Source organism: Erythrolamprus reginae, chromosome 10 (genome assembly GCF_031021105.1).
Source record: "Erythrolamprus reginae isolate rEryReg1 chromosome 10, rEryReg1.hap1, whole genome shotgun sequence".
NCBI classification, from domain to species: Eukaryota; Metazoa; Chordata; class Lepidosauria; order Squamata; family Dipsadidae; genus Erythrolamprus; species Erythrolamprus reginae.
The window spans coordinates 47,979,433-47,994,726 of record NC_091959.1 but is presented as its reverse complement, the minus strand read 5'-3'; the positions used below and the strand labels follow the sequence as shown (position 1 = coordinate 47,994,726).

At 42.2% G+C, this 15,294-nt stretch overlaps 1 protein-coding gene across 1 annotated transcript in view; it reads right to left on the bottom strand.

The window, feature by feature from the left end:
• Positions 1–1,241: 1,241 nt before the first annotated feature.
• ABCB9 (ATP binding cassette subfamily B member 9) overlaps positions 1,242–15,294 on the bottom strand; it is a 33,269-nt gene continuing 19,216 nt past the window's right edge. The window contains exons 8-12 of the mRNA XM_070763219.1: positions 14,075–14,263; positions 10,588–10,761; positions 7,663–7,822; positions 6,616–6,752; positions 1,242–3,026 (exon numbers count right to left, since the gene is read on the bottom strand). Of these exons, the coding sequence (XP_070619320.1) occupies positions 2,721–3,026; positions 6,616–6,752; positions 7,663–7,822; positions 10,588–10,761; positions 14,075–14,263 (966 nt within the window). The 3' untranslated portion in view covers positions 1,242–2,720. The remainder of the gene's footprint in view (positions 3,027–6,615; positions 6,753–7,662; positions 7,823–10,587; positions 10,762–14,074; positions 14,264–15,294) is intronic.

Sequence of the window (15,294 nt, the reverse complement as noted above, 5' to 3'; positions counted from 1 at the left end):
ATACACATAATGATGGGAGATGCGCTCACATAACAACTGTGGCAAAAAGGTCTTTAAATCAGGTAGGATTCCCTTAACAACTGCCTTGCTTAACAATGGAAATTCTGGCCCCAATTTCGGTCATAAGTCGAGGATTACCTATACTCTGAGGAAGCCTTCAACCTTCCCTCAAGACAACTAATTAAATATCTCCCAGCCAGTTCAAATTCTCATAAATCCTTCAATGTTTTATTCAGCAAACTTTATTGCCCAATTGTATTCCTACTGGTGCAATTGTACATGAGTCAAATCTTAAACAAAAGCTGCACATAATGTACAACATTTTTGAATAAGGAAGGGCATAAAAAGTTGGGTGAAGACTGGGTTGTAGAACCCAGCATAAAAACAAATTTAACGATGGTGTCAGCAAAGTCAAGGAAAATGATTTGCAAGTAAGAAAAGAGAACAAAACAGAATTTAAGGAAATCAGCCCTTTGTCCTTCTCATCCATGGGACCTAATGTATCACTGCTCATAATTTGCATTATTATGGACCACTGGCCATGCTATTTTGAGTAACAGAAGGAATAGATTAATTTCACTTTGCAAAGCAAAGTTGGAAATAACTTTATCAGGGGGGGGAAACATTTTTCTTTCCACCAGCAGAGCATAAGCAAATATTACATTAAAGCAGTGATTTTCAACCTTTTTTGAGCTGCGGCACATTTTTTACATTTACGAAACCCTGGGGCACATTGAGCGCGCGGGGGGGGGGGGGCTAAAAAAGTTTGGACAAAAAAATTCTCTCTCTCTCTATTCCTCCCCTTCACTCTATTTCTTTCTCCCTCCCTCTTTCTCTCCCTCCCTCTTTCTCTCCCTTCCTTCCTCTTTCTCTCTCTCTCCATCCCTCTTTCTTTCTCTTCCTTCCTTCCTCTCTTTTTTGCTCTCTTTCTCTCTCCCTCCCTCCCTCTATGTCTTGCTCTCTCTCTCTTTCTTTCTCTCTCTCTCTTGCTTTCTTTCTCTTTTTTTTTCTCTCTTGCTTTCTTTCTCTCTGAGCTTCGCGGCACACCTGACCATGTCTCACGGTACACTAGTGTGCCACGGCACACTGGTTGAAAAACACTGCATTAAAGGACTTAACTTTTTGTTGTTGTTAATCAACAAAACATTTTCTCTTTCTCTGAGGTGACTCTACCAACAAAAGGCTATTTGGGACAGATTCTTGAAAACACAGAAACTAAAAGTAGAATATCAGAGGTAGTCTTTCTTTTGTTGTCGTTTAATTTAGTGAAGTACTTGTAAAATATTGCTAAAATACCATACGCTTTTTTAAAAAAACATTGCGAACGACAAAAACCTGCCCATCGAAGTATCAGAAAGTAATTAAAATGTGGTAAAGTGCATGAGTCATTTTACAACCTGGTGCAACTGGAAAGGCTGCCCAGAGAACAAATCGCCTTTCCAAAATTGCTAAGATAGAAACATAGAAACATAGAATTTAAGACTTAAGGGCTGTGGGTAAAATTGTTCAATCTCAATTCAGAGGTGTTGTTTTTTTTAAAGCACATTTGGCTGAGAACTCTTAATATTTATCCAGCTGTAAAAGTCATAGATCAAAACAGGTCAAATTACACAGCTAGATTTGGAAAAGGTTGTCCCACCCCCCCTTTCCTTTGTTAGAGTGAACACTGCAAACCCATCAAAATAATTCAGAGAACTGGTGCTTGATGATTAACTAATTAACTAAACGAAATACGATAACTGTAACCCTCCATATTTGCAACGTTTAGCAGAATCTCTATCTGAACATAAAATTTGGCAGGAAATGTTCCCTGCCAGAATGGGCGTATTTTAAAACTGACGTGTCTGATCTTAGGCATTAAAACAAAAAAAGGAAGAAGGGGGGAGGAATATAAAAACCTTTGTTCTAGAGAAATAAATAGTTTGCAAAGAGACTTGCTACTTGGGATATTCAGGTTGCCCAACCCAGATTGTGCACAACTGTGCATACCAAATGATAAATAATTCCAACTGCAATAAAAAAACTGCCCATTAAACTAACCAAAGCTCTCTCTCCACTTTTATTGCCACCTAGGTTTGCACGCCAGGCCACAGATGCAATTCTCTTGCTCTTGTGTTGTTATGGCTGGAGGTTTTATTGCAATGCCGCTGCTACTATCTGTGAGAGCAATGGGAAATAACCCCCTACCCAACTGAAACGGCGCTGGTTTCGTTAAGAAAACCTTCATGCATACGCAGCTGGTGGCATCCCCAGCATGTAGAGCACAGCACTTCGACAGAGATACCCAGAGAACCTGGATGGCAACATGTATTTATCCAGATGTTCTAAATCCCAGATGAGCCAAGCTTCCCTGTGGAAAGTGCGATAGATCTGGCGGTCCAGTTCAACTTTCACGGAAGCGCAAAGCACATCTGTAGGCACCAGGGTGACCCCAAAGTCAACCGGTTGGTTTCAATGCCAATCCCCAAAACACATTCTTTCCATCCTGGTCCAGAGTGTGGTGGCGTGTTTTGGAGATCCAGCGAAGACTTCCGTAACAGTGCACGCCCCTAAAAACCAGCTTAAGAGCAAAGTTTGCAAGGGAAGACAATGACACAACCCCTGAAAAGAAACCCTGTGAAAAATAACAACTTTTCCTTCTGGGGTTTGACGGGAACCCTTGTTACATTCGATTCTGGGATCATTAACAGCCGGATGGTCCAGGAGAGCATTTTTCAAGTTCAGCAGGTGTGTCCCTTCTTTGCCTCTTCGGCCAACCCCGCCTTGGGAGAACCTCTCTGGATATTAGCCAAGCCACCATCCACTGGACAGCTGTCCCCCCTGCCCGTTTCGCGGCCAAGAATCTGTCTTTGCACCAGCTTGGAATAAAGGCCGCCTTCTTCCATAAGCTGATTATGCGTCCCTTGTTGTACCACACGGCCCTTGTCCAGAACAATGATGTGGTGTGCCTTTTCCACAGTGCTCAGCCGATGGGCGATGACCAGCACCGTGTGATTTTCAACATGTCCATAAATAGCTTTCTGGATCTGCCAAGAAGATGAAAAGATGGGTTGCATCAAGAAAAAGACACCCGCGCTTTTCTACCCAATGTATCCCATCACCCAAAACACCAAAGCAGACAGGAAAAGCATAAAACCTATCAGGAAAAACTTAACGGACTCAATCTGTATAGTCTGGAGGACAGAAGGGAAACAATCAAAACAATCAAAACATAGCTTTACTAGATAAATGGTCAAAGCAATGGAAACTGCAGTTTAATGTTTCCAAATGTAAAATGATGCACTTGGGGAAAAGGAATCCACAATCTGAGTATTGCATTGGCAGTTCTGTGTTAGCAAAAACTTCAGAAGAGAAGGATTGACAGTCAGATGGGGACACAATTGATGGATTGACTAAATGGTGGCAAAATGAGATATTAGTAGAGGTACAAGAAATGGAAAATATAGTAGAAGATATAAGGAAAATTAAAAATACAAGAATTAGGGAAATGAGAAGGAAAATATTACATAAGAGGTATTTTACTCCCGTTCAACTCGCACACTTTCAGCAGAATGTCAGGGGGAATTGTTGGCATGGGTGTCAAGACAGAGGAGTGTTTATGCCTATGTTTTGGGAATGCCCGATAGTGCAGGAATTTTGGCAAAAAGTGAAAGAGGATATCAATGGAATGTTAAATATACAATGGACAATCACTAAGGAAATGGCAGTACTAGTAAAAAGCAATGCGATGGGAGAATTTAGAGAAATAAAAAAAGCAGCAATAGAAAGTGCTCAGGCAGTAATAGTTTTGGGTTGGAAGGATGCGACAAAATGGACAATGCAAAATTGGTATAGGTGCATGGTGGATCATATTCAATTTGAAATTATGGAAAAAAGGATAAATTTGGATAATGAAACTGATTTGGGACGGCTGATGGGACGGTGGGACAAGGTAAGACGATATATGACGAGCAGAATCCGAGACCAAGCTACAAGAAATAAACTAGAATCACTCTATAATATGTAGACAGAGATATTGCTCTTGGGTTAAGTGGATTATAAAAGAAATACCCCCAATTTGGTGGTGGGGAATGTGTGTATGTCGGGGTGGTGGGCACAATTCACATTTCACTACGCACTGTTCTATGTTGTGTGATTTTAAATGGTTAAAAATCAATTAAAAAATATTTTTTTAAAAAAAGAGAGAAGGATTGAGGGGTAGTGATTTCTGACAGACTCAAAATGGGTGAGCAGTGTGGTCGGGCGGAAGGAAAAGCAAATAGGATGCTTGGCTGCATAGCTAGAGGTATAACAAGCAGGAAGAGGGAGATTGTGATCCCCTTATATAGAGCGCTGGTGAGACCACATTTGGAGTACTGTGTTCAGTTCTGGAGACCTCACTACAAAAAGATATTGAGAAAATTGAACGGGTCCAAAGACGGGCTACAAGAATGGTGGAAGGTCTGAAGTATAAAACGTGTCAGGAAAGGCTTCATGAACTCAATCTGTCTAGTCTGGAGGACAGAAGGAAAAGGGGGGACATGATCGAGACATTTAAATATGTTAAAGGGTTAAATAAGGTTCAGGAGGGAAGTGTTTTTAATAGGAAAGTGAATACAAGAACAAGGGGACACAATCCGAGGTTAGTTGGGGGAAAGATCAGAAGCAACATGAGAAAATATTATTTGACTGAAAGAGTAGTAGATCCTTGGAACAAACTTCCAGCAGACGTGGTTGGTAAATCCACAGTAACTGAATTTAAACATGCCTGGGATAAACATATATCCATCCTAAGATAAAAATACAGGAAATAGTATAAGGGCAGACTAGATGGACCATGAGCTCTTTTTCTTCCGTCAGTCTTCTATGTTTCTATGTTTCTATTGAAATATGTCAAAGGGTCCAATAAGGTCCAGGAGGGAAGTGTTTTTAATAGGAAAGTGAACACAAGGACAAGGGGGCACAATCTGAGGTCAGTTGGGGTAAAGATCAGAAGCAACGAGAGAAAATACAGTATTATTTGACTGAAAGAGGAGTAGATGCTTGGAACAAACTTCCAGCAGAAGTGGTTGGTAAATCCACAGTAACTGAATTTAAACATGCAAGGAAATAGTATAAGGGCAGACTAGATGGACCATGAGGTCTTTTTTTGCCATCAATCTTCTACGTTTCTAAACTAGGTCAATCTATTCACTCACGAGAGTTTCCGATCAATTAAGCACCAAAACAAGAGTTCACAGGAACAGAGCAGGATTAAATAAAACCCCTCAAGTCCTTAATAATATAGCTTGTGTTCAAAACATGTTTAATCAAGTAAGGAGCTGTGTTTCCCTGTGAAGCTTAAGTTTAGTTGGGATTAAATTTGAGGGCGGTTTGTATAAACACAGGCTGTTTTCAATGTTTTTGGGGAAACCCGAAAATGTGTCCCTTGGGTAAACCTAACCTTTGGCTCTTATATTGATTTTTTATTTTTCTCAAGGATTTAAGTGACAATCTTTAATGGAAGATTGTCCGTTAAATCCTTGAGAAAAATAATGTGACGTGGCTGGGGAATTCTGGGAGTTGAAGTCTACATGTCTTAAAGGTTGACATGGTTCAGAAACACTGACTTAAGAGATGGACTCTTTTTGCTCGCAAAAGACATCTATCTATCTATCTATCTATCTATCTATCTATCTATCTATCTATCTATCAACCTATCAACCTATCTATCTATCTATCTATCTATCTATCTATCTATCTATCAACCTATCTATCTATCTATCTATCTATCTATCTATCTATCTATCTCTATCTAACTATCTATCTAATCTATCTATCTATCTATCTATCTATCTATCTATCTATCTATCTATCTATCTATCTATCTATCTATCTATTGGATTTGTATGCTGCCCCTCTCTGGAGATTCGGGGGGCATACAAATGGTGACACCTGATGAAGTGACACCTGATGAAATGGACAAGGCCATTGGAGCTGTGAGTTCCGCCACCTGTTTACTGGATCCGTGTCCCTCTTGGTTGGTTTCGGCCAGTCAAGAGGTGACACGGAGCTGGGTCCAGGAGGAGGGGATCCTTTTGGGCCCTTTATAAGGAGGCACTTGTGCGCCCCCTCCTCAAGAAGCCTTCCCTGGACCCAGCCGTGCTTAATAACTACCGTCCAGTCTCCAACCTTCCCTTTATGAGGAAGGTTGTTGAGAAGGTGGTGGCACTTCAACTCCAGCGGTCCTTGGAAGAAGCCGATTATCTAGGTCCTCAGCAGTCTGGATTCAGGCCCGGCTACAGCACGGAAACTGCTTTGGTCGCGTTGATGGATGATCTCTGGCGGGCCCGGGACAGGGACTTGTCCTCTGTCCTGGTGCTCCTTGACCTCTCAGCGGCTTTTGATACCATCGGCCATGGTATCCTTCTGCACCGGCTGGAGGGGTTGGGAGTGGGAGGCACTGTCCTCCAGTGGTTTTCCTCCTACCTCTCCGGTCGGTCACAGTTGGTGTTAGTGGGGGGTCAGAGGTCGACCTCGAGGTCTCTCCCTTGTGGGGTGCCTCAGGGGTTGGTCTTCTCCCCCCTGCTATTTAATATCTACATGAATTTTGCTGAAGATCCAGGAAGTCTGAACAGGAAACCTCTATTTTCTCACCGCATGTTCACTCTCAGCATCTAAAGCACTTGTAGCTTCGTCCAAAATCAGGATCGGTGGGTTTCTGATTAAAGCTCTTGCGATGGCTACTCTCTGCTTCTGACCGCCCGACAGCTGGGTTCCCTTCTCCCCAGCTTCTGCAAGAAAAAGACAGCAAACAAGCAAACCAATCAGAATAGTAAAATCTGGAGGACTTTTTTTTATAAGCCATCCTGTCAATCAACCTGATCCTACGCAGCTTCTGCTCAGGCAATCTCGCAAGAGCCTACAAAACTTTTGCCAGACCCATCCTAGATTACTGCTCATCTGTCTGGAACCTACACCACATCTCAGACATCAACACTCTAGAAAATGTCCAAAGACATTTCACCAGAAGAGCCCTTCACTCCTCCACTCGAAACAGAATATCCTACAAAAATAGACTAACAATCCTGGGCCTAGAAAGCTTAGAACTAATACACGATTTGAGTATTGCCCACAAGATCATATGCTGCAACGTCCTACCGGTCAATGACTACTTCAGCTTCAACCGCAACAACACAAGAGCACGCAACAGATTCAAACGTAATACGAACCGCTCCAAACTTGACTGTAAAAAATATGATTTCAACAATCGAGTTATTGAAGCGTGGAACTCATTGCCGGACTCAATTGTGTCAACCCCTAACCCCCAACACTTCTCCCTTAGACTCTCCACGATTGACCTCACCAGGTTCCTAAGAGGCCAGTAAGGGGCGTACATAAGTGCACTGGTGTGCCTTTCGTCCCCTGTCCAATTGTCTTTCCTTTCTTCCACCTATCATATATATTCTCTTCCTTTCGTATATTCTCTCCTCTAAGTTCACTTTTACCCTTATATATATTACTACATGTCTATTTTTCTTCCTAGGTATTTGTGTATTGGACAAATGAATAAATAAATAAAATAAACCTCAACTGGACTTCAACCACAGCAACAAATTAATAGGCCTCTTAAGGTGGCGCTAAAGGCTCCGACTTCAGAGCTGATCTATTTGCTGCAAGAAGGATGGTGGTGTCGGACCCCACCTGTGTGATAGCCGTCTTGCAACTCCATGATAAAGGTGTGGGCGTTGGCATTTTGGGCAGATTGAACGACTACTTCTTGCGGACACGAATCCAAACCGTAAGAGATGTTTTTGGCAATGGATCGGGCAAACAGGACGGGCTCTTGACTCACCAAGGAGATCTAAAAAGGCAACAGAGTTCAGCAGGGATGAAGAGAAGAATTAATGAGGAAATTGACAGATTAAATTGACAGGCAACTTCAAATGTCAACCAACAAATGCTCTACCCTCCACATCGGCAAAAAGAATCCAAACCTCATATATAAACTGAATAAACAATCTCTCACAGCCAACTCACACTCAGTAAAAGACCTTGGAATAGTAATATCGAATGACCTAAGTGCTAAAGCCCACTGCAACCATATCGCCAAAAAGGCTTCTAGAGTTGTTAACCTGATCCTACGCAGCTTCTGCTCTGGCAACCTCACACTACTCACCAGAGCCCATAAAACTTTTGCCAGACCAATCCTTGAATACAGTTCATCTGTCTGAAACCCACACCACATCTCGGACATCAACACCCTAGAAAATGTCCAAAGATACTTCACCAGAAGAGCCCTTCACTCCTCACACTCGAAACAGAAGACCCTACGAAAGCAGACTATCAATCCTGGATCTAGAAAGCTTAGAACTACGACGCCTAAAACACGATTTAAGTATTGCCCACAAGATCATATGCTGCAACGTCCTACCGGTCAATGACTACTTCAGCTTCAACCACAACAACACAAGAGCACGCAACAAATTCAAACTTAATATTAATCGCTCCAATATTAATATTAATCGCTTAACTGTAAAAAATAATAATATTAATCGCTTAACTGTAAAAAATAATATTAATCGCTTAACTGTAAAAAATATGACTTTAGCAATCGAGTTGTCGAAGCGTGGAACTCATTACCGGACTCAATAGTGTCAACCCCTAGCCCCCAACATTTCTCCCTTAGACTCTCCACGATTGACCTCTCCAGGTTCCTAAGAGGTCAGTAAGGGGCGTACATAAGTGCACTGGTGTGCCTTTTGTCCCTTGTCCAATTGTCTCTCCTTTATCTCATATCTCATATATCTTTTCTTCCTTTCATATATCTTCTCCTCTACTTTTAAATCTTTTCTTTATATATAATACTTCATGTCTATCCTCTTCAACATGTATTGTGTATTGGACAAAATAAACAGACAAACAAACAAACAAATAAATAAATAAATTATCATCGCCCTCAAGACTTCTATTGTCAGAGCAAATGAATGTTGGAAAGTACATGACGTAATGTGTCTTGGTGAATCATGCATCCACCCTTACGACTCTTCTTAAACTATCTTCTTTTGTATCTACAGCTAAACCTTGCTTCCCCATTGACTTTATTTGTCAGAGTCAACAAAGATGACATGACAATGGAACTCTCATAAATCTAAGCTACTAGCACAGCGGACAAATTTTAATCACGCAACATGGAGTTCTGGCAAGGGTTGTGTGAAAAATGAGCATAAATTACTTTCTTTCACTGCCATTGCAACTTCGAAGAGTCACTGTAAGTTAAGGACTATTATGCATTTCCCTGAATAGGATGCTGAACTCAAGGAACAGATTGTTCTCCATTTTGGGGAATGCAAGATGAGCTCATCAAATAAACTTTATGCATTTTCCAACCAAAAGAAAATGAGAATTGATTTTATCTAACCAACGGAACTTGGTAGCTGTGAGCTACAGAGAGAAATGAGACAGTTAGAAGCCTGAATCATCCAAGGGGTTTTTGTCACAAGTACAGTGATACCTCGTCTTACAAACCCCTCGTCATACAAACTTTTCAAGATACAAACCCGGGGTTTAAGATTTTTTTTGCCTCTTCTTACAAACTATTTTCATCTTACAAACCCACCACCGCCGCTGGGATGCCCCGCCTCCGGACTTCCATTGCCAGCGAAGCGCCCGTTTTTGCGCTGCTGGGATTCCCCTGAGGCTCCCCTCCATGGGAAACCCCACCTCCGGACTTCCGTGTTTTTCTGATGCTGCACGGGAATCCCAGCAGAGCAAAAACGGGCGCTTCGCTGGCAGCGAAAGTCCGGAGGTGGGGTTTCCCAGCGAGGGGAGCCTCAGTGAAATTGCAGCATCGCAAAAACACAGAGGTCCAGAGGTGGGGTTTCGAGGACTTCGGTGTTTTTGCGATGCTGCGATTTCACTGAGGCTCCCTTCGCTGGGAAACCCCACCTCCGGACTTCCGTTGCCAGCGAAGCGCCTGTTTTTGCGATGCTGGGATTCCCCTGCTGGGATTCCCCTGCAGCATTACAAAAACACGGAAGTCCGGAGGTGGGGTTTCCCATGGAGGGGAGCCTCAGGGGAATCCCAGCAGCGCAAAAACGGGCGCTTCGGCTGGCAAAAGGGGTGAATTTTGGGCTTGCACGCATGAATCACTTTTCCATTGATTCCTATGGGAAACGTTGTTTCGTCTTACAAACTTTTCACCTTAAGAACCTCGTCCAGGAACCAATTAAGTTTGTAAGACGAGGTATCACTGTACTTGCAAACTTGTCTCCACAACTTGGAGGGCTAGGATGTAAAACATCATCACAAAAGCACAACGAAGAATGTTCTTTCTGCACCAACTCAGGAAGCTCAAACTGCCCAAGAAGCTGCTGATACAGTTCTACAGAGGAATCATGGAGTCTTTGACCCCTATGACAATCATTAAGTGTTGTACCTCATAATTCTTGACAAATGTCTCTTTTTCTTTTTTGGACACTGAGAGCATCTGCACCAAAGACAAATTCCTTGTGTGTCCATTCACACTTGGCCAATAATAAAAAATTCTATTCTATTCTTTTTTTCTTGAAAACTTAAATCTTATCCTACATGGTCAAATCTAGGAATCCAACCATTGGCGATTCGTACCACGGAATGAAGATACTTGTGTTGATACGTATCAATGGGTTTTCCATCCAGAAGAACTTGGCCCTCTTGAAGGGGGTAGAAGTTCTCTATGATGTTGACGCAGGAACTCTTCCCGCTGCCCGAAGGACCCACCAGCGCAGTAACCTTCCCAGGATGGAGAGTGAAGGAGACATCCTACAACACAAACAGATCATCATCATCTCTCATCCATGACCTGCCAAGTTTTGAGGGTTACCTGTCCAGTCAACGAAGCAGTGGAAGTGATGTGCCGGTGTCTGGAGGCTGTTGGGGCCTGGATGGGTGTCAACAGACTCAAACTCAACCCTGATAAGACGGAGTGGCTGTGGGTCCTGCCTCCTAAGGACAATTCCATCTGTCTGTCCATCACCCTGGGGGGGGAATTATTGACCCCCTCGGAGAGGGTCTGCAACTTGGCGTCCTCCTCGATCCACAGCTCACATTAGAGAACCATCTTTCAGCTATGGCGAGAGGGGCGTTTGCCCAGGTTCGCCTGGTGCACCAGTTGCGGCCCTATCTGGACCGGGACTCACTGCTCACAGTCACTCATACCCTCATCACCTCGAGGTTCGACTACTGCAATGCTCTCTACATGGGGCTACCTTTGAAGAGTGTTCGGAAACTTCAGATCGTGCAGAATGCAGCTGCGAGAGCAATCATGGGCTTCCCTACGTATGCCCATGTTACACCAACACTCCGCTGTCTGCATTGGTTGCCGATTAATTTCCGGGCACAATTCAAAGTGTTGGTTATGACCTTTAAAGCCCTTCATGGCATTGGACCAGAATATCTCCGAGACTGCCTTCTGCCGCACGAATCCCAGCGACCGATTAGGTCCCACAGAGTGGGCCTTCTCCGGGTCCCGTCAACTAAACAATGTCGGTTAGCGGGCCCCAGGGGAAGAGCCTTCTCTGTGGCGGCCCCGACTCTCTGGAACCAACTCCCCCCAGAGATTAGAATTGCCCCTACTCTCCTTGCCTTTCGTAAGCTCCTTAAAACCCACCTTTGTCGTCAGGCATGGGGGAACTGAGACATCTCCCCCGGGCATATACAATTTATGCATGGTATGTTTGTATGTATGTTTGCTTAGTAAATGGGGTTTTTTAAATATTTTAAACTATAATTTAGATTTGTCATGAATTGTTTTATTTTCTTGTGAGCCGCCCCGAGTCTGCGGAGAGGGGCGGCATACAAATCTAAATAATAAATAAAAATAATAATAAATAATAAAGGGTATCTACGAGACCGCCTTCTGCCGCACGAATCCCAGCAACCAGTTAGGTCCCACAGAGTGGGCCTCCTCCAGGTCCCGTCAACAAAACAATGTTGTTTGGCGGGGCCCAGGAGAAAAGCCTTCTCTGTGGCGGCCCCGGCCCTCTGGAACCAACTCCCCCCGGAGATTAGAATTGCCCCCACCCTCCTCGCCTTTCGTAAGCTCCTTAAAACCAACCTCTGCCGTCAGGCATGGGGGAACTGAGATATTCTTTCCCCCTAGGCCTTTACAATTCATGTATGATATGTTTGTATGTATGTACATTTGGTTTTATAATAAGGGTTTTTTAGTTGTTTTAGTATTGGATTTACATGCTGTTTTTTGTTACTGTTGTTAGCCGCCCCGAGTCTACGGAGAGGGGCGGCATACAAATCCAATAAATAAAATAAATAAATAAAATAAATAAATAAAGTAGGTGTACACCAAGAGCTAAAAGCCCCTTGAAAAGGAATTCCTTGGTTCCCACAAAAACTCCCAAAAAACAATAGGAAGAAAGTTTTAGTTTTAAAAACCGTGGCCAAAAAGCTTAGTACTTATTCTTTTAATCATTCTTCTTTAGATCTGGAATTTTGTGTGCTTGGAAAAAGCTGGGATTTTGGACTAATTAAAATCTTTAGCAATAGATCTGTTTTACGTACTTCCGCTAATTTATTAAACAAAGCACAGTCCCAAAGTCCTTTGTACACATAACACACCAAGACCCAACACACAAGATGGCTATGAAACTATTGACTGACCCCTTGCATCCTGGACATAAACTGTTTCAATTCCTATCCTCAAAAGTCGCTACAGAGCATTGCACACCAAGACAACTAGATACAAGAATATTTTTCCCCGAACGCCATCGCTCTGCTAAACAAATAATTCCATCAGCACTGTCAAATTATTTACTAAGTCTGCACTGCTATTACTACTAGTTTTTTTCATTGTTACTATCACCCATTTCCTCCCACTTAGGACTGTATGACTGTAACTTGTTGCTTGTATCCTTAATATTGATTGTTTCTTCATTGCTTATTTGACCCCTATGACAGTCATTAAGTGTTGTACCTCATGATTCTTGACAAATGTCTCTTTTTCTTTTATGTACACTGAGAGCATCTGCACCAAAGACAAATTCCTTGTGTGTCCAATCACGCTTGGCCAATAAAGAATAAAGAAAGAATTCTATAGAGACAGCATGTTGTGTGAACGCAGCCAAAACCTACTCAGATTATGTTGTGGTTAGCTCTAGCCCAGCTCCTGCCCCAAGGACTGTGGATGTGGGGGAGACATCCACATGCTGCAGGCCTGTTTTGCCCCTGGTGGAATCTGCTGATGAAGGCTCCTCTGACCAAGAAGACATGAGTGACATGGAGGAGGAGAGTGGGGCAGACAGCTCAGAAGGAGATCAATTCTCTAGCTCCTCCTTGGATTCAGAACAAGAGTTAATGATACAGCCACGCATGCGGAGAGCGATGCATAGGCAACAACAACTGAGAGATTATTATCAAAGAAAATGAGGCCACCTGTGGTTGGGTGGGGCTGTGGTCATTAGTGAGGCTGCTATAAAGAGCAGCCTGTGGGTTTGGCCATTGTGGAGGATTATCTGATCGTTGTGTTTCGTGACTGCTTTACTGACTTGGACCTTTTGTGTGCTGATTTTTCCCCGCTTTGAAACTAAACCAGGGCAAAGTGTGTTTCACTTTGTGAAAGAAGAAGGACTGTGAATTGCCTCACAGCTGCAAGCTAAGTATCACAGAACTGATCAGGGACTTGTACCAATTACCAGTTTGTTTGGAGACGAGGGCTCTTTGCTATACCAAAGGAGGGCTTGGTTTAAGTGAATTTTCATTATAAAGAACATTGTTTTGAATTTTCAAACGTGTGTGTGTCTGAAATTTGTACCTGTGAATTTTTGGGAGGATTCTACCCGAGCCCGACAGAACTATTATTATTATTATTATTATTATTATTATTATTATTATTATTATTATTGTCTATAGAGACAGCATATATCTGATGATGGAGAGAAAGGAGGATCGGAAATTCGTGTGAGTCTCATGGGGACCAAACAGGTGGTAAGAACTGTAACTTCTGCATGTGTTAATCATACAAAGCATCTTGTTATCCTGTCTTCCTACTTGTAAAATCTACAAGGCAGAATGAGAAGCCTTGAGTAGCCCATAGAAAAATATACAGGTATGAGACACTTACCTGTAAGACTTGGGATGAAGGGCGGGTGCGGTAAGCGAAAGTGACATTCTTGAACTCCAATTTTCCTTCCAGTTGGCTGGGGGCCAAGGTCCCATCGTTCAACATTGTGGGCTGGCGGTCTATAAACTCAAATACTTTTTCCGCAGCTCCTACACCCTGCATGAGGCCGCTGTAAACTGAACCGATGGACTAAAAAAGAAGGGCAAAAAATTATTAGGTGGTCGTCATTTCATGAAAAAAATTACCGTGCAATAGGGGTTATAAGAAGAGCTAATGGTTCTGCGTTTGAAAAGAAATGTGTCCAAGAAAGTATAGCTTTGGGTAATTTTTATATTTCTCCCTTAAAGAATTCTAAATCGTTAAGCTGCAGACGGATTTGCAGCTGAGAATCTGTAACAGATTCCATGAAATAATTAAAATTCTTTCCTCTGATTTTAGTAGGGTGTTATGGAGGATTTTAGGGAGAGTGAACAAAAACATATCAAGGCTACTTCAACCATGGAGAGTATTTATTATTATTATTATTATTATTATTATTATTATTATTATTATTATTATTAAGTTTTATTTATAAACCTATATACACATGACACACAAAACAAAGACATTTAAAACACTGGACATTTGTGTAGCAAATCTGTGTTACAATTTTTATTGTGCTCATAATCTATTACACAACTATTTTTACATATTTATTATAAACCAAGTGCTATACCTTAATCTTATTTTATATATCTAATCCTATATTTATTTTCCCATTAACCCTTTTATTACAAAGAAGTATCTCTCTCTTTTTTTTTCTTTTCCATTCCTACTGCTATTGTTATGACTAGATATATGTTTATTACTTTGTCCTTTGTTCCAGCGAGTCATAGAACAAGTCCCAACATTTATAATATTCCGAGTCTTCCTTATTTTTTATTTCCAGTGTCGGTTTGTCCATCTCTGCACATGCTATTCTTTTCTCTATTATATCTCCCTCTGTCGGCACATTTTCATTTTTCCAATATTGTGCAAATATTAATCTGGCCGCTGTTGTTATGTGCACAATCAAGTATGCCTGACTTTTTTCAAATTTTTGGCATACAATCAACGAAGCAATGGAAGTGATGTGCCGGTGTCTGGATGCTGTTGGGGCCTGGATGGGTGTCAACAGACTCAAACTCAACCCTGATAAGACGGAGTGGCTGTGGGTCTTGCCTCCCAAGGACAATTCCATC